Source organism: Lipotes vexillifer, unplaced genomic scaffold, assembly GCF_000442215.2.
Source record: "Lipotes vexillifer unplaced genomic scaffold, Lipotes_vexillifer_v1.1 scaffold859, whole genome shotgun sequence".
NCBI lineage: Eukaryota > Metazoa > Chordata > Mammalia > Artiodactyla > Lipotidae > Lipotes > Lipotes vexillifer.
The window spans coordinates 549342-569596 of NW_006784707.1; the positions used below are offsets into that span (position 1 = coordinate 549342).

The 20255-nt window shown below is 36.3% G+C and overlaps 1 protein-coding gene across 1 annotated transcript in view; it reads right to left on the reverse strand.

The window, feature by feature from the left end:
* Window positions 1-20255, reverse strand: part of SPTLC1 (serine palmitoyltransferase long chain base subunit 1) — a 75459-nt gene that overhangs the window by 9166 nt on the left and 46038 nt on the right. The window contains exons 7-12 of the mRNA XM_007456981.1: window positions 13559-13688; window positions 9599-9688; window positions 4023-4130; window positions 1779-1874; window positions 1323-1419; window positions 164-218 (exon numbers count right to left, since the gene is read on the reverse strand). Of these exons, the coding sequence (XP_007457043.1) occupies window positions 164-218; window positions 1323-1419; window positions 1779-1874; window positions 4023-4130; window positions 9599-9688; window positions 13559-13688 (576 nt within the window). The remainder of the gene's footprint in view (window positions 1-163; window positions 219-1322; window positions 1420-1778; window positions 1875-4022; window positions 4131-9598; window positions 9689-13558; window positions 13689-20255) is intronic.

Consider the following 20255-nt stretch of genomic DNA (forward strand, 5'->3'; position numbering starts at 1 on the left):
TTGAATGTACTGTGTTTTTGGTTTCTTAGCTGCAGTTTAGACAAACTGACTCAAGCCTATTAAATGCACTGAAAACCAAAGAGGTGACATTCAAAATTTTTCACAAGTTGTTTAAATGTTGTGCAGATAAACTTTGAGTTGGTTGAAAATATGTAAAACTCACCCTTGTAAAGCTTTATGAATTCGTCTGCACTTTTCCTTCAACACTGCAAAAATACCTGAAGGAAACAAATACATTTGATAAGTACATTTGGAAGATTTCATATACTAATCTAAAAATGTTTTTAAAGATCCAGTTCATCAATTTAAAATGCAGCAAATCCTTCTGCCCACTAATAACACACAAATAGACAGTCAGTAACTCCTCTGAAGGTCCCCAACTTTCATCTGTGGCATATACTAGCTGGCACCTGCTCACCCAACTTTCAGCAAAATCTGGGATGAGGTTTTCCGCAACAAAACAATGGCTCTTGCTCTTATTAAGATACTATAAATTATCTGGCCAAGAACAAAAGGGTACAAATATATTAAATATTTCTGGACCCTAAACAATTTGGGAAAAAAATAGACACTACAGTAATGTTTATGATCTCTTCTTGATATTTTCACTTTCTTTTAAGGAAAATCCACAAACTGAAATATCTGAGGAGACAGCAGTGGCAGGGTATCTGATAAGCAAGCATATGAATGTGCACACAGAAACACTCACTTTTACTGATTCTCTGAATTGAAACCAATGCTGAATCTTTAGAAATTTATAAAATTTAAAATTACAAATACGAGGCCTGCTTTTCCATTTTCCTTTTAGCCTTTGGTGAGGAGGCGCTATCACAGCCCAAAACCACATTTTAAATTGAGTCGACTGCCCATTAAGCAAGCTTTAATAGTTGGTAAACCTGTATGGCCTCAGCACCAACTCATGAATCAAAGGCTGATGAGGAAAACTAGACAAGTTATAAAATTATAAGTACCAAAAATTAGCATACTTCACCTAGTTTCTCAAAACCCCCCGATAAACTAAAGGATGACTGGCCCAGAGCTAGTCCCTCCTTTTTCTGGCATCTCTGCCCACCAAGGGAGCGAGCTTTGCTTTGGCTCTGGCTTCACCTCCAGAAACACGAGAGAAGCTCTAACCCAAAACCCTGAGGCAGGGACAACTTCTTCACTATCATTTTTCCCATAAATTGCCAGATAATGTAATTCAGAGCCAGAGCTTTGTCTGGGAAATCATTTCCTCCAGCTAATTTCTCCAAAAAGGCAAACCAGCAGCATGGCTAACATGACTTGAAATATCTTTGATTTCCTGTGTTTAAAGGTTATACCTGGATTTTCTTCCATGATGTTGAGGGCCTCAATTGCAGCAGCAGCTAAGAGGGGAGGTAATGAAGCTGAAAAGCAGTATCCCTGGCCAGAAAGTCGCTGAGAAGAAACACACAAGTTATAAAACATAAACACTTTTTTTTGTCTTTGTTTTTCTTTGGCTAAAAAAACTAAAGGCACCAAATCTCTGCACTCCCTATCAAATAGCACGTACAAAAGGTGAGGTGGTAAGACCCAGGCATGTACAGAAGTTATGTAACAAAACCAAAACTTTTTTAGAAAGGGAGATAATTTCTAAATGTAAATATTTTGAATGATTCTTTAACAAATCTACTTCTAAATAAAAATTGTGTTGACAAACTAAGTTAGAATGAAATTTTGTAATAGCAGTTACATTTTTAGTTGACCAATGGAGCAACAGGTTTCAGTTTTTACTTTTGTTTTTAAAAAGAACCCACCTGATGGTCAATTACGAAAGACCTGCCACAGCAGAAACCCCCAATAGAAGCAAGTGAATTCTCCATGTTGGCACTGATAAGATCAATATCATCAATCTGTCAGAAAAGAGGGACAGCGGGAGTTATTTCTCAATATAAAGAAAAGGGGGGGGGGAGGTCAATGTCAATCCTAGAGACAAAATTTCAGCACTAATCATGTCAACATCTGGATTCAAACTACCTCCTTGAAAATAAAGGGTCAGTCACACAAAATCAATCATTAAAAGGACCGATGTTTCATAGCCCACCTCTGAAGATGTCTCACTTTATACTTTTTGGCTATTCCATCATTCATTGACAATTTATTCACAGTGGAAGAGCTAGATAAAAGATGAAATCTAAAGTTGTTTGATACTAAACATATTCAGAGGTACAAGATAAGATCATTTCCTTGCTAAAACAGTGGTCTCAGATGGCCTTCTCCATAGAAGGTACTTGAGAGAAATAAAAAGAAATCTATCAGGGTTTTGAACACTTTGGAACAAGTACTACATTCCATTTACCTTTTCCACCTTTTCAAAAATGAAATCAATTTATCCAAACATGATGGCAATGGGCCATCATGGGCTCTGACCAAAATGGACCAACTGGGCAGTGGTGAACCTAATGTGCCCACTGGGCTCCTGAGTACCCACTACCTTCTCAACTGCTCAGCACTCCTTTGGTCCTCACCTTCTGCTCCAGCCCCCAGCACCAAGTTCCATCCTGCATTCAGCAGCCATTCTGTAACTACTCACTGATGGCCATAATAATGACTGATCAGATCACATCTGGTATTTTCCCAAGTGTTCCACAGATCCAACAAGGAAATCTGTGCACTCTTCTTTTTTTTAACCTTTCATTATGAAAAATTTCAAACATACACAAAAGTATAAAGAATCCCCATCACCAGATTCAATAATTATCAACTTACAGACAATCCTGTTCCACGTATAAGCCCCCTACTGCCCTCTTCATTTCTTTGGAGCAAATCTCAGACTTTTTATGTTTTCATCTATAAATATTTCAGTGTGCATTTCTAAAAGATATGCACTCTTTCAAAAACATTACCACACTTAAAAAATGAAAAATTTCTTAATATCAAATACTGAGTGTTCAAGTATCTCTGTCTCACAAAGCTTGTTTTTCACAGTATTTGTTTGATTTAGGGTCCAAATAAGGCTCATACATTCTGCACTCTTACTCAAGCCATTACAAATGCTACCTCTGAGACAACTGCTGGAAGCAGTGAGAAAACTAGAACAGTGAAATTAGATAGTGCTTTTTCCTTCTTTCAAATTTTCATCCCTTAAAAATTGTTCTGGTGTAAATTTTACTTGAATTACATTTCCATTTATCTTAAATTCTTCAGTGTATTTCATTGCCAAATGTCAGTATGTCTTTGAAGAGTATGCTTCAGTCAACTTGGTGTGATATTCATTCTGCTCTACATTTTTCTCTAGGTCTGTATGGGTAGAGGGATGCAAATAATCTAAGGTGAGTTTATGTTTTATAGTTCAACATTTTAACACAAGTTGCAAAACTTTTATGCACAAGATTTGGAGAAAAGCTTCCTTCTCATCAACCACACAGAGGTGGGTAAGGACAGGTTCTGCAGATGGGCCCACACTGTTCCTCTCCGAGGCTCTAGGAGCAAAACACACTAAGAGTGGGGCTAGTTGAGGCTCATTTCCTTTCACAAAAGAAACAATGAAAAACTCACTCCAGTTGTCTGGGACCTTGAACGGCTTTGTTAATCCATGCTGGTGGTATTTCTATTACATATATATATATATATATATATATATATATATATATATACATATATATATAAATCACCCCCATACACACAAATAACAATATAGAATTTTAAATATTAGAAAGAACATCTTTTCACTGCTTTGATACTTTCTAAAGGACAACTTAGAGAATTCTTACTGATTTTAAAGAAAAAATGGAAGGCAAATTTAACTGTTTCTAGAGAAGAAACACTGAAAGCTGGGATCAAGTGTTACCATGTAAACAGAAAACAAATTCTATCATTAGTCACTGAGTTCCAAGGGAAGATAGGGACCCTATCCTCTGTGGGCTCAGTGAAGTGACAGACACCAAAGCTGCACCCTGCACATCGATGAGGAACACTGTCTTGTGCCCATGAAACCTGCCCAGCAGGATGGAACTGCATGGTTACTGTATGAGGGAATGTTCCAAAAAAGGAGAGCTTACATCGATTCCAAAATGTTCAGTGACTCCTCGGCCATGCTCCCCCAGGACTCCAAACGAAAGGCTTTCCTCCAGAAAGATCCTTGCTTTATATTTGTATTTTAACTTAACCTATGTGGTAAATAAACACAACTTTAAAATACTGAAAATTCATAAAATTCATATTTGTGAATCTGCCTACATGCGAAGATTTATTTGTAACCTCCAAATCGATACTTAGGGCACATTTGCAGGGTGGTGAAAAACTTTGAGTCACCTGAAATGCACCTTCCCAGCTGAGTTAACAGGCTACTGCTTCAGCTTATATTGCAAACAAGTATCCTTTTCACATTCTGTTTACTGCCACATTTTTCACATTTTGTGCTTTTCTTTGTGATTTTGTTGTTTAAAATGGCCCCCAAGCACAGTGCTGAAGTTTGGTCTAGAGTTCCTAAGTGCAAGAAGGCTGTGAAGTGCCTTATGGAAAAAATGTGTGTGTTACATAAGCTTCATTCAGGCCTGAGTTATAATACTGCTGGCTGTGAGTTCAATATGAATTAATCAATGATATATATTAAATAAGGTGTCTTTAAACAGAAACATATATAAAACAACGTTATGTATTGAGTGACTGATGAAAATGTTGTGACTAGAGGCTTGCAGAAAACTAACTCTGTATTTGCCCTAGGAGCAAAAGTTCAGTATTTGCAGCAGTTTTATAGAACATGAATACACACACACACACACACACACACACTATACACACACATATACACACACACTTTATAGAACATAACTACCATGAATAATGAAAAATAACTGTACTTTAGATGCTCTAAAATGATTCAATTTAACTCAGTAATACAGACAGCACAATGCCAATTTTTAAAGAAGGAACTGTTAAGACATTATGAGTACAGACATGTAATCTATCTGTTAAACACTGGTCTGATTATACATAAAAACTCCTAGGGAAATGTTGTAAATATTCTTCCCTCAGAGGCACTGTTCCAATTTAGATTCATTTTTTAATCCAGAAAAAGTTTTCATTAATATGTTTTTTAATCTTATTTTTCCCCCTTTGCTTTCTGGCTTATAAGAAAGTCCTTTCCCATCTAAGGTTTAGATGCATATTTATCTATATGTTCTTCTAATTATTTCATAAATTTTTTGGTTTATACATTGGGAGGCTGAACATATGTACAGATTTTTTCCCCCTAGTGTTTAATTGATTTACCCCTTTATGATATGTATGTGGTAAGTTTCACAGCTGAATTAAAATACAGTGATTATCAACCACTAAATTTTTATATATATAACATGAGAAGTTGGGCTCTTAAATCTTTCCATGACTTGTAATCTTCTCTCGTGCCAGAATCATAATTTTAGTTATTAAATGTTTAATTACTACGATTTTTTCCACTAAAACTATAGAAATAATGCACAGAAATAAATAAGATGGGTTGATGTCTCATATCCTGAGTCTGATCATTTATTTTTTAACCATCAAGATTTTACAGGCTAATCTTGTGAATCAACATCAAACTGGGAGAGGGGTCCTCACTGGGCTTTTAGCTGAATTTTCATTAACAATGAACAAACTCATTTGGGGAGAATTACATCTTTTCAATACTGATTCTTTCCCATCCATTAATATGAGGTATTATATGAGTGAGACAGTTTCTAAAAACTATGTTTTAGAAAATATTTAATAATATTATCACAGTACTGGAACACAAACAGACAAGTAAAACAAAACAGGAATCCTTTTGTCAAACCCTAACTTGTATCCTGTAATTTTACATACTCAGTATGTAACTTGATCTGTTCCTACACATTACATTTTGTTTCATTGGCTATATATTTGCCTATCAGTACTGCTTTATTATTGTACCCCTGTAACATACAGTTCTAGTATCTTGTGGCCGACTATCTCTCCTACATTCTATCAGTCTTTGACACTCACAAAAGGAAGGAGAGGAAAACAAATCATCTCTTTTATTGACATTTAGGATGTATCTAGATTTCCTCAAGAAATAGTGAAAAACCAGAAAAATAAGATATATAACCTTTATTTTGAATCCCTACTCAATTGAGGGGCTCATAGATTCAGATTTTAATGGTCAAATGCAATGGTGGTTTATTACAGGAAAATCAGTGTAATACATCATATTAATGTATGTTAATCATGATTAACTCAGCTGAGGCAGAAAAAGCATCTGACAAACCCCAAATCTCTCATGAGAGAACCATTCAACAAATAAGAAATAGGAGGGAACTTCCTCAACTTGATAAAGGGCATTTTATGGAAAACCCACAGCTAAAATCATACTCAGTGGTGATGGCCTGAAAGCTTTCCCCTTAAAGAGCAGGAATGACACAAGGACGCTCACTCTTGTCACTTCTAGTCAGCACTGTACTGGAAGTTCTAGCCAGAGCAATCAGGCAAGAAAAAAAAAGAAAAGCATCCATCCTTGGAAAGGAAGAAGCAAAACTAGCTCTATTCACAGACGACATGATCTTATATACAGAATAAGATCCACAAAAATACTGTTTCAGCTAATAAACAAGTTCAGCAAAAGCTGAATGATGCAAGATCAATACACAAAAGTCATCTGTATTTCTATAATTAGTAGTGAACAATCCAAAAAGGAAATTAAGAAAACAATTCCATCTATAATAGCATAAAAAAGAATAAAATACTTAGGAATAAATTTAACCAAAGAGGGGCTTCCCTGGTGGCGCAGTGGTTGAGAATCTGCCTGCTAATGCAAGGGACATGGGTTCGAGCCCTGGTTTGGGAGGAATCCCACATGCTGCGGAGCAACTAGGCCCATGAGCCACAACTACTGAGCCTGCGCGTCTAGAGCCTGTGCTCTGCAACAAGAGAGGCTGCGATAGTGAGAGGCCCGCGCACCGCGATGAAGAGTGGCCCCTGCTTGCCACAACTAGAGAAAGCCCTTGCACAGAAACGAATATGCAACACAGCAAAAATAAATAAATTAACTCCTACCTCTAACATCTTCTTAAAAAAAAAAAATGTAACCAAAGAGGTACAAGACTTTACAGTAAAAACCACAAATACTGAAAGAAATTGAAGAAAACTGAAATAAATGGAAATACATTCAATGTTCATCAATGAGAAGACTTAGTATCATTATGATGGCAATACTTCCCAGAGTAATCTAAATATTCACTATAATCCCTATAAAAAATCTCAATGTCATTTTTTACAGAAATGGAAAAGCTGATCCTAACATTCAAATGGAATTTCAAGGGATGCCAAATAATCAAAACAATCTTGAAAAAGAACAAAAATGGAGAACTCACGTCTTGATTTCAAAGTTTACCACAAAGCTACATGAATTAAGTAATTAAGCATGGTACTGGCATAAGGCTAGACATATAGACAAATGGAATAGAACTGAGAGTCCAGAAATAAACCCATATACCTACAGTCAATTGACTTTGGCAAGGGTGCCAAGACCATTCAATGGGAAAACAATAGTTTCTTCAACAAATGGTACAGGGACAAATGGATAACCACATGCAAAAGAATGAAGCTGAATCCCTCTCTCACAGAATATACAAAAATTAAGTCCAAGTGGATCAAAGACCTAAAATAAGAGCTAAAACTATAAAAATCTCAGAAGAAAACACAGGGGTGTATCTTCATACCCTGCAATGTATTTCTTAGATATGACACTAAAAGCACAAGCAACAACAAAAAACTAGATAAATTGGACTTTGCCAAAATTAAAAACTTTTGTGCATCAAAGGACACTATCAAAGAAATGAAAAGACAACCTATAGAATGAGAGAAAATATTTGCAAATCACGTACCTAATAAGGGTCTAGTACCCAGAATACATAAAGAACTTTACAAAAAGACAACCAAGTTTAAAAATGGGCAAAGGACTTCTACAGACATTTCTCCAAAGATATACAAATGGCCAACACAAGAAAAGTGGCTCAACACTGTTAGTCATTCATGAAATGCAAATCAGAAATGCAAATATACTTCACACCCACTAGAATGGCAAAAATTAAAAAAAAAAAAAGTATACATTGGTAAGGATGTGGAGAAACTGAAACCCTCCTCTATTGCTAGTGGGAATGTAAAATGGTACATGCCACTGTGGAAAACAGTATGGCAGTTCCTCAATAAGTTAAAAATAGAATTACCACATGATCCAGCAATTACATTGCTAGGCACATACACGAGAGTTGAAAACAGGGATTCAAACAAATACTTGTACATGAATGTTCACAGCAGCACTATTCACAAATGCCAAAAGGTGAAGCAATCCAAATATCTGTTAACAAAAAAACCAAAATGTGATATACCCACACAATGGAATATTACTTAGCTTTAAAAAGGAATGAAGCGAAGAGTAGCCCCTGCTTGCCAAAACAGAGAAAGCCCACACACAGCAACAAAGACCCAACGCAGCCAAAAATAAATAAATTAAAAGAAAAAAAGAAAAAAAAAGAGGAATGAAGTACTGATAAATGATGCCACAAATTGGATAAATGATGAAAACATTATAAGTGAGTGAAGCCATAGTCATATATTATATGATTCCATTTATCAGAAATACCCAGAATAGGTAAATCCATATAGACAGAAAGCAGACTGGTGGGGGCTAGGGGCAAGGAAAAATGCGGAGTGATTGCTTAATGGGTACTGGGTCTTCTCTGGGAGTGACAAAAAGGTTTTACAACTATCTAGTTGATGAGTGCACAACACTGCGCACGTACTAAATGCCATTGAACTCTACACTCTAAAATGGCTAGTTTTATGTTATGTGAATTTCATCTAAAAAATAAAATCTCAATAGTCATGGTTTCTTAAGACAGTGTACTGTATCACCTTTTAAAAAGCTGAGTTTTAAAAAGTACATATTGTATGATTTCATTTATATGAAATTCTACAAAAATCAAAACTACAGGAACAGAAAGCAAATCAACAGTGGCTTGTGGCCAGGAATGGGGTACTGATTACAAAGGGGCATGAGGGACTTCTGGAGTGACAGAAATGTTCTATATCTTGACTGTGGTGGTGGTGATAGGGGAGTATAAATCTGTCAAAACTTATCAAACTGTACACTTAAAGTGAGTATATTTTATTACGTGTCAATTATACCTCAATAAAGTTGGTTTTATAAAACTCAGTCTTGGGCTTCCCTGGTGACACAGTGGTTGGGAGTCCGCCTGCCGATGTAGGGGACGCGGGTTTGTGCCCCTGTCCGGGAGGATCCCGCGTGCCGCGGAGCGGCTGGGCCCGTGGGCCGTCGCCGCTGGGCCTGTGCATCCGGAGCCTGTGCTCTGTGGCGGGAGAGGCCACAGCGGTGAGAGGCCCGCATACCGCAAAAAAAACCAAACAAAAACAAAAACAAAAACATCTCAGTCTTGATTACTCTTTAAAGGTCAGGGTTGGCATTTAACGTTAATCTACTTCCCTAGTATGATCAGAATTTGCTTATGATACCTATTAAGCAAAGCAATGCAGACATTATACATTAAAAATGGTCATAAACAAAAGGCCTAAGTGCCAAATAGTCTGAATACTAAAATAATAAATAAACATGGTTGCTCACCAATTCTGGAAGAGGGCAAATAGTTCCAGTATTCATATACAACCCTTCGACTATAATGAAACGTCGAGTTACACGAGCCTTGCGAGGATTCTTTAAAAGAAAAAAAAAATAGATGTTTTAAATTTCAGTAAATACAAAATCTGTTATGTGCTCTCTAGCACTTTCACCCTACAAGATTTATTCACCAAGATAAATCAACAAATAGATAGTCAAACTAAATTAATTTCAAACTCAAGTTTTGGGATCCTGTTATTTTGAGATGAAAAACAGTGCTTTCTTCTCTCAGACATGTTTTCAGGTCACACAGTCAACTAGGAGGCCTCACACACAAACACAAACTGTTTAGACACTGAGAATACTAAAACACAAACAAAACCCTCCAAGCTCAGAATGACTGGGAAGGGACCCAAGGGAACTTTCTGGGGGAGATGGGGACATTTTATGTCATGATGAGGGCCGGTTACACGGGTATAACCACTGGTCAAAACTGTATAACTAGGACTAATGTATTTCAATGTCTGTAAATTTTACCTAAAATAAAAAGAACTCTAATGATGATGACAATCATCATCATCACAGAGACTGAGTGGGGAGTTAGGCGAAGGTTCAGATGATACAAGAATGGCAGAATATTGAAAACAAAGCTGGGAGAAGGGTACAGGGGGCTTCACTATACTACTGTCTCCTTTGAATGTGCCAGAAATTTTCCTAATAAAAAGTTAAAAAACAGACAAACCCTGATCTCCCTTATTTACCAAAAAACAGATGAAACCCTTTTCCTTCCTTACTCCTCACTACTGGTTCAAGTAAAACTGGACCATGACCTCACCCAGTGACGTTCGAAGGTGGTGCAGTGGAGGGACTCTTTCAAGTAACACACACCTTCCCACAACCCAGTGATGTCATATCACTAATAAGCCACTCCCACTGCTGAATTTGTAGATGTTTCAGGTACACTGCACTGAAAAAATTCCACAGAGTTTGCTGCCACCTTTCTACTCAAAGGTTTCTTGCCTCTAAGCTTCTAATGAACAACTAGAAACTCAAATATCAGAGCTATTCTTTAAGGGGTATTTTAGAACCCACAGCTGTATGTAATGCTCAAAAAAGTGTCGGCTGGGGGCCTTCCCTGGTGGCGCAGTGGTTGAGAGTCCGCCTGCCGATGTAGGGGACATGGGTTCGTGCCCCGGTCCGGGAGGATCCCACATGCCGCGGAGCGGCTGGGCCCGTGAGCCATGGCCGCTGAGCCTGCGCGTCCAGAGCCTGTGCTCCGCAACGGGAGAGGCCACAGCAGTGAGAGGCCCGCGTACCGCAAAAGAAATAAATAAATAATTGAAAATAAATAAACAAATAAATAAATGATAGGCTTGGGGTAGTTAAAAAAAAAAGTGTCGGCTGAAGCATGCAAAAGTTTACATCATTCTTGGTCATCTTCACTCTGTCACTAACTCAAACCTGAAGGCGGTGGGTCTGCTGAGGACATGGGGGCATCCCCCCTTCTCCCTGCCTTTAAAAAACAAAGTATCTTTCTTATGATCTTAAAATACTCAATAAAGGAATATTTTATTTTTGGAATATTCTTGGGAAATGGAAAAGTACAAAAAAGAATTTAACAAATGAGCTCATTACACCACACACTGGTAACTTTTTCTTGTAACTACATATCTTTGTGAATTACCTTGTTCAAATCAGGGTTTTACTGCAATCGTTCTAGGACGTGAGGTTTTAAAATATTATGTTGTGAACATTTTCACATTATTTAATATTATTTAAACATGATTTTAATGGAGATTTAATATTCCACCTTGTAGATATACCGTAAATTATTTACTCCCACAGTGTTGGATTTAGGTTGTTTCCCTCATTTTGTTTTTTTACATCACGTGAATACCCTTCGATCTTTGACACCACTTCTGATTCTCTTCTAAAGATAGCACTCCAGATGGTATGGATATTTAATAACCCCAGAATATACCTGCCCATTTACCCTCTAGAAAGGCTGTGCCAGCTGAAGCTATCCTCAGAGTTTTTGGAGGGCCCTTTGTATCCTCACATACATCAGTGTGGCACTGATTATTACCATAAAAAGTTTTCCCTAATTGGACAGGCAAAACCTCTTACCCTAATTTCTGTAATTGTTAGTGAGGTCAGACTATTTTCTATTTGCTCAGTTATCTGCATTTCTTCTATGAACTGCTGTTTATCAACTGTCTTTTTTTTTTTTTTTTTAAGAAGGATTAATAGGGGATAAGAGAACTCTATAAGAAAAGGAATGAAAAAACATATGAACCCCATTAGTTGGGAAACTGACAAAAAGAGTTTGATCCAAACTCAGATTATTTAACTTACTTTCAAAGGAAATATAAGCATCTAAGTACAAAATATTTAAACATTTAACATTTATTATTTTTGTGAAAACAAAATTAAAAAAGAATTATTTCTAAAAACCAAAATGTAAAGTAATTTAGAAAGCCTACTCTTGGCAGGAATATGTGGTATAAATTAATTAGTAAAAAGGTAAAAACTATAAAATGGAAATAAATTTTAAGATAACTTTATTTCTTGTTATTCATTAAAAAAAATGTCCCACAGATTATAAATCTTACACAACACACACACAGAACTTGAATATGTTGTCTTCCAAATTTGTACAATGCTAACTTGGCAAAATAACTCTACAGCAGACTGGTTCATTGGTCACACTTTCTAAGGCAGTGTTTTTCAATACAGTAGCATTCCATTACTGAATCAGAAAAGGGACATCTTTTTACAATCTTTAGAAAAAATTCATCAGTGGAATGGTCTCAATTTTAAGATTTTCCCTATAGATTTTTCTAAATTGCATAATTATAAAACACTGTCTATAGCACACCTAGCATAAAATAGCATAAGTCTATACATATTCATCACAGGAATGTGTATAATCATGAAGTGCTGCTCTTAGGCTATCACCTCAACAAAGATGATAGAATCCAAAAGGAATAATGCAAATATCTGTAAAAGTGGAAATTAACACAAAATTAAGGATGTGATGACCATTTTTATCAGTTACTCTAGTAACGGACGAGTTATACTGGGAAAGTCCACTTGAAATTGGTGTTTGAGACAAAGGAATGGGTTCCCAGTACAATCCACACACAGTGGTTCCTGATGGAGAACCACAGACCACAGAACCACCTTCTCTTTTCATGTTGTCAGGGGCAAATAAATGCTAATTCTAACAGTGATGCTTTGAACACGTTTCCTCTGTTCCACTCTCTATCAGAACAACAAGGAGCAAGTTCCACCTGCCCAATTCCCTCCCTGTTCCAAGGGACTACACAGGTGCTTGAGAAGAAGTGTAAATAGGTTGCAAGGTAGAAGGAAACCATGCGTGAGGCAGCTGCTTCCCACAGGGAGCAGCTGCTCAGAGATCTGGGATGAGGTTGGGGTAGGGAGAAAGAGTCTTCACTTTATTCATAAATTCATAAATTAAGATCTGCCGCCATAGAGTCTTCTGGTGAATTGATACATGATTTATTCTAATATGAATAAGCCTATTTTGAATTCACTAGATACATCTTGTTAATGCCCTAATGAGTTCTGTTGTTACTTCTGTAGAGTTGAGTGTACATCCCTCCACCCCCAAAATGCATGCTGTTTTTCCTTCTCTCTTTTAGAAAGCTGCCTAGATAACCTTCCCTCAAATTTGCCATATATAATTATGGCAATGATGAGGCAATTACTATCAGGCTTGACTCTCTAATCTGAGGTACATTTAATAAGCAGAAACACCCTTATTTAATGTCCAAATGTGATCCACAAGCAAGTTTTCATGACAAATAACCATTTCACTTATAATTTAGCTGGTTAGAAAGTACAAAAGAACTGTGTAATTTTCTTCAAAAGAATACCTTTTTAAATTTTTATTTTATTTTATTTTTATTTATTTTTATTTTTTATTTTTTTTAAGAATCATACCTTTTGATCTTCAATTTCTTGTTCTTTCAGTAGTCGCTCCAGGTCATCCATATCATTATGGTTAAATAGCTTAATGTCACTACGTGATGCCTGTAATCCCTTCTGAATAGCAAAGCAAGCAGCTTTATCTCTGCAAGGAAGAGAGACCCACCAAACTGGGGTTTAAAGGGTCTTGTCAACATTCTCAGAAAAAGAATGCTTGCTTTTGTAAGTTGACCAACATTCACTTGTTAAACTGAACATGGCAAATAAATAAAACATGTTTGAACTTTAATACAATATTGTTTGCACTTCACTCTGCAAGCCTTTCCACATAACTACCATACTGATTCTGCTCCAGGAAGCAAACTCTTGCCATATTTTGACATCTGAGAAATCAGCATGCATCTTACTATATGGATGGCATATTAGTTTATTCAAAGTACTCTTCTCTTTCTGAAAAATAAATGAAATACTGGTGTATCTCACCATCAGTGGCATCTCTGATTTGACTGGCCACCTGATTTGACTGGCATCTCTGATTTGACTGGCCACAACTTGCCATCAAAAGGAATACTAGGTTACTGACTCTACATAACCCAGGGGAGAACTCTGAGTCATGCAGATTAATCTTCAGTAAGATCTCCTAAATTGAGTTAATGGGGGGCAGGATATATTTCTTAAATTAGGTGTATTATTTAAAGGTACATGCAACACTTCACTTCTGAGAAAATAGACATATTTTCCCTATTTTTCCCACTGGGTACAACCAAAAATCCTGGACATCACGTATAAGACAAACATAAGATGACGCTGAAAAATGGAGAGAAAAGGCAGACCAGCGAGGGACCTGAGAAATGACATGAAACAAGTTCCTAGATTTTTCTAACTTGGAGCTGATGCAGCTGGCAAACTGGAAATGCCAACAGGCAGGGACAGAAAAGCTCTGACGAAAGCCTGCTGTCTGTAGCCAAAGGGACAGGAAAGGGGGCAGCCCGGCAAATGTCTCTACTGCAGCCAAACCACAGAAAAACCTGGGCCTGTCCCCTCCACACTAGCAAAGGCTGAGAGGGGGGCCCAGACTCTAGCCATCACAAGGCCATAACAAGGCTCCCCAATACCCCTGTGGGAGCTGTCAGAGAAGGGAGCCAGAACTTTTATCTCTGCTGGGTAGTAACAAGTGGCTCCCACTATGGTGTTATTGAAGACCATGTGGAGAGACCTAACTTCCAATCCCCTGCAGGGAGAGACACTCTCCCCTGCCTATGCTTAGGCTGTGTCAGGGGAGGCTCAGAGAAGAGTAGGACTCTCACCAACAACCAGAAGAAATGAAAATAACCCCAGCTCAGTGTCAATGGAGGCCCCGTGGGGACCCTGGACTTGTACTTCCACCTGACAGTAATGAGGCAGCAGTGCCCCCCTGCCCTTGTTGGAAGACTGTCAGAGAAAGCCAATTAAAACAGAAAGTTTAAATAAAGCATAAACTATAACAGCATAATATGAAACTGTTCATGTTTCACTTGTTATACCAAGAACCAGAAAATATCACACAATGAAAAAACAAACAAACAAACAAACAAATCAACAAATGCCAGTACTGAGATGACAGAGCTGTCAGGATGATCTGATAATGACTTTAAAACAGTCATGATAAAAATGTTTCATGAGTAATTATGAACATGCTTGAAACAAATGAAAAAACAGGAAGCTGCAGCAGAGAAAAGGAAGATACAAAGAAGAAACCTGTGGGGATATTAGAACTAAAAAGCAAAATAGTCAAAAGAAAAAGCATAGTGGATGAATTCAGCAGCAGAATGGAGAGAGGAAAGAATCAGTGAGCTGAAAGATGTAACAGCAGAAATCAAGTCAATGCAAATCGCAGAGAGAAAGTAGACTAGAAAGAAAAGGACAGTCTCAGGGACCTGTGAGACTACAATAAAATATGCAGCATTCAAGTCTGTGGAGTTCTAAAGAAGAGAATGAGGGTGGGACTAAAAAGGTACTTAAAGAAATAATGGCTGAAAACCTATAGATTAAAGAACAGGCTAAAAACTATAGATTAAAGAAGCTGAGCAAAATTCTTGCAGGTAAACCCAAACAAATAAATGCCAATACAGTTATAGTCAAACTTCTGAAAACTAATGACACAGAAAAAAATCTTGAAATCAGCACAAGAAAAATGACACCTTACTTGTAAGAGAAAAGCAATTTGAGTGACAGTAGATTTCTCAAAAGAAACCATTAACAAATAAAAGAAAAAAAAAAAGAAGAAACCATTAACACCAGAAAAAAGTGTCCCAATGTATTTCAAATGCTGAAAAAAAAGACCTAGCAACCAAGAATCCAAAACTAGCAAAAATATCCTTTAGGAATGAGGGGGAGAAGACATTCTCCGTTGAAAAAAAACTAAGAGACTCTGTCCCAAGCTGACTTCCCCTAAAGGAATAGCTAGAGAAAGCTCTCCACATAGAAAAAATAAATAAATAAAAGAATCTTAGATTATCAGGAAGGAAGAAAGAACACTGTAAAAAGTATGAACAAACACACTAGGCTTTTCTTCCCCTCTTGAGTTTTCTAAGTTATTTTGGATGGTTGAAGTAAAAATTATAACACTCTTTGATGTGGTTCTCAAAGTGTTTACAGGAAATACTTAAAACAACTGTATTATAAATAAGGACAGTAAGAGGATGTAAAGGAAGATAAAAGATTCTATAACTGAACTGGTAAAATAACACCCGTAGAATGTGATAACTTAGGCATACATATAACATCATACTTAGAGCAATGACTAAAAAACTATACAAAGAGAAACACTCGAAAAGAAATAACTAAAATAAATGAGATAAATAAAAATGGAACTCCAAAACTCATTCAATTAACCCTGAGAAAGGCAGGAAAAAGAAAAAAGAAAACAAAAAACAGAGAGAACAAATAAGAAACAAAAAATAAAAATTGGGAGATTTAAGATCCTATATATCAATAATTACATTAAATGTAAATGGCTAAAATATACAATTTAAAGACAGGGAGTGGCAGATTGGATTAAACATGCTGTCTATAAGAAATTCACTTCAAATGTAATGAGATGGGTAGTAAGGGAATGTGTGTGTGTGTGTATACATGTAGTTATATATATATAGTTATATGCTATATATATGTATGTATGTTATATACAATAATATAGATAGTAAGGGTATACATATATATTACATACAATAAACACACCATGCAAACATTCAAAAGGGAAAGCAGAGTGCCTATGTTAAAATCTGATAAAGTAGACTTTGGAACAAAGAAAATTACCAGAGACAGAGAAGGATGTTATATAATGATAAAAAGAATCAACTAACCAGGAAAACTTATCCTAAATATGCACCAAATAACAGAGCTACAAAAGACACAAAAACTGATAAAAGTGAAAGAGGAAATTGACAAATTACAACAACTGACAGAACTACCAAACAGAAAATCAGCAAGGATATAAAAGAACTCAATAACACCATCAACTAGGAAGATCTAATTGTCATTTATAGAACACTCCATTCAGCAGAATATTTTTTTTTCTATTTAATGATAATGACAAAAAAAAATTTTTCTCAAAAGGTAAATAAAGTTTCATATGTAAATTGCTTTTTGTCTCACTAAAACTTTTATATAAGCATACCTTAGGAAGTCGACATGTAAAACTAGTGCCCTCTCTTAGTGGATTAAAGGATAGAAGTGGCAAATGAATGTTCTGTATGTTTTTTTTTTGGTTTTTAATTTGCATAGCAGTGACTTTTAAAAAATAATGGTCAGTGTAACATTTGATCATTGAATACTATAATATGAAAAACAGAAATGTATAAAGAAGGAAATTAATCACATGTGTCCTATCATGGAGTGATACCTTCTCACTGGTGTCCTCATGTGGCCTTTTCTCTGTATTTACCAGAATATTCTTTTTTAAGTGACTATGGAACATATTCCAAGATAGACCACATCATGAGCCATAAAACAAACTGTAACAAATTAAAAAATTCCAAACGCCTGGAAACTAAACAACACACTTCTACATAACTCATGGGTCAAAGAGAAAGTCTAAAGAGAAATAAAATACAAAAATGAACTAAACAAAAATGAAAATAAACACATCAAAATTTGTGGACCATAACTATAGCAGTGATGACAGGGAAATTCACAGCACTACTACATTAGAAATGAGGAAAAGTCTCAAATCAGTAACTGAAGTTCTCACCTCAAGAACCTAGACAGAGGAAACTAAACTGCAAATGAGCAGAAGGCAGGAAATAATACCAGAAATCAGTAGAAATGAAAACAAAAATACAATGTAGAAAAATCTATGAAACAAGGAGCTGATTCTTTGAAAAGATCAATAAAATTGACAAATCTCTAGCAAAAATGACAAAAAAAGAGAGTAGACAGAAATTACCAGTTAGGAAGGAAACAGGGATCTGCAGACATTAGAAGGATAATAAGGGACTATCACAAACAATGCTACATGTACAAATTTGATGATTTAGAAGAAATGGACCAACTCCTTGAAAAACACAAACTACCTCAACTCACTCAATATTTGAATAGCCTTACAAGTATTAAGGAAATTAAATTCATAGTTAAAATACTTCCAAAAAAACCCCCCCAAAACTCCAGGTCCAGCTGTTTTTACTGGAGAATTCTACCAAACATTTAAAGAACTAACAACAGTTTTATACAGTTTCTCCAGAAAATAAGAGGGAACACTTTCAAATTGACTTTATGAAGTATTACCCTGATGCCAAGACCAAAGTCTAAAAACAGTAAGTATGGTAGCATCAGGGAAATATAGACTAAAACTACAATGAGATATCTGTACACACCTATCAGAATGGCTAAACAAAAAAAAAAAAAAAAAAAAAAAAAAAAAGTGACAACACCAAGTGCTCCTGAGGATGTTGCAGAAACTAGGTCACTTATACACTGTTGATGGAAATGTAAAATAATACAGCCACTCTGGAAAAGTTTAGCAATTTCTTAAAAAACTTAATGCACAATACTTCATGACCAGCAACAGCATTCCTTGGCATATATCCCAAAGAAATGAAAACTTATGTACACAGAAAAACCTATACAGGAATATTTACAGCACCTTTATTTGTAATAGCCCCAAACTAGAAAAAACTCTGATATCCTTAATAGGTGAATGGTTCAACAAACTGCGGTGTATCCATACCATGGGATATGACTCAGCAATCAAAAGGCACAAACTCTTGATTCACATAACAACCCTGGAGAATCTCCAAATAATTAATGCTGAATGAGAAAAGCCAATCCTCAAATGTTTTACCTACTGTATGATTACATTTGTACAACAATCTTGAAATGATGAAATTATAGAAATGGAGAATAGATTCGTGGCTGCCAGGGGTTAAAGAGTGGGTAGGGTGGAAGGGATATGGGTGTGGCAACAAGAGGGATTATCTTGACTTTATCAATGTCAACAGCCCACTTTTGAAACTGTATTACACTTTTGCAAGAGGTGACCATTGGGGAAGACTGGGTAAAGGGCACATAAAATCTCTGTACTATTTCTTACAAGTGTATGTGAATCCACAATTATCTCAATATAAAACATTTCATTAGAAAAGGGTACACAAAGTAACATAAAAAAAACAGAGTGACAAGGAAAGACTTACGTATATAAACAACCATTGTTCTGAGACCTACTGGCAAAGCATTATCACTGTTTACTACAAAAGAAAGAAAATAAAACATCGAACATAGAATCTATGCCTAATGAATTTATCAAAAACAATTTATCAAATAATTTACTAAACACCATTTTTACCTCTAGCGTTTCTACTTTCAAATGAATTTCAGGTGGAATATTTAAAATTATGTATACGGGAATAATTAAGTTGTCTAATGGCTCACTAGAAACTGAAGTTCTAAGACACCAGGCATAAGATTTGAAAGTAAGTTTAGACTAGGTTTCCTAGCAGTGAAAACCAAAAGGACAATACAGTATTTATTATCTGACAAAGGAAGCATACAAGTTCAACTGTAACTGTAAACTTTTTCTGGACTTTAAACTCAAAAAGGAATTTATGGTGGGGGCTTGTATAAAGTGACATTGGCTGACACTGTATTGTAGTTGTCTGCAACTATGCTTTATTAAAAAAGTAGAATCACTGTTTAAATCACTGGCTCTCAAATTTGTAATGAGTCTTTATTATTATTGATTTTTTAAACTATGTGCAAGAAATTAATAGAAACATTCATTTTCATGGTCACATTGGGAAACAATTCTACTCAGGCCCAGGCCATGTGCTGGAGTGCTCCCAGGTAACTGTCACAGGGCTGTGGGGAAGAATGGGACACAAGCACGTTGAAAACCCCCAGGAACAGCCAGCCCTGCAGCGTGTGCTTGAGCTTGTTGCACTACAGGTGCTCTGACAGTGAGTGAGAAGCAGCAGGATGGTACAGGGACTGAGGTAAGCCGGGCTCTGAAGTCCAGTCACTTGGACCCCTCTTTTGAGCTCCAGCCTCCATTCATTCTCTTACTGAAGGTATTTATTGAGCACCACTAAATGGCACATGCTATCCTAAGCAATGGGCTGGTATAAACTGTTGAATGGGCTATAAAAAGAGTACAGTGAGTGTGAGGCAAGATGAGCCAAGAGCAGAGGGTACGGGTACACATGAGCACACATGCACACACCTACATATATAAGTTAAG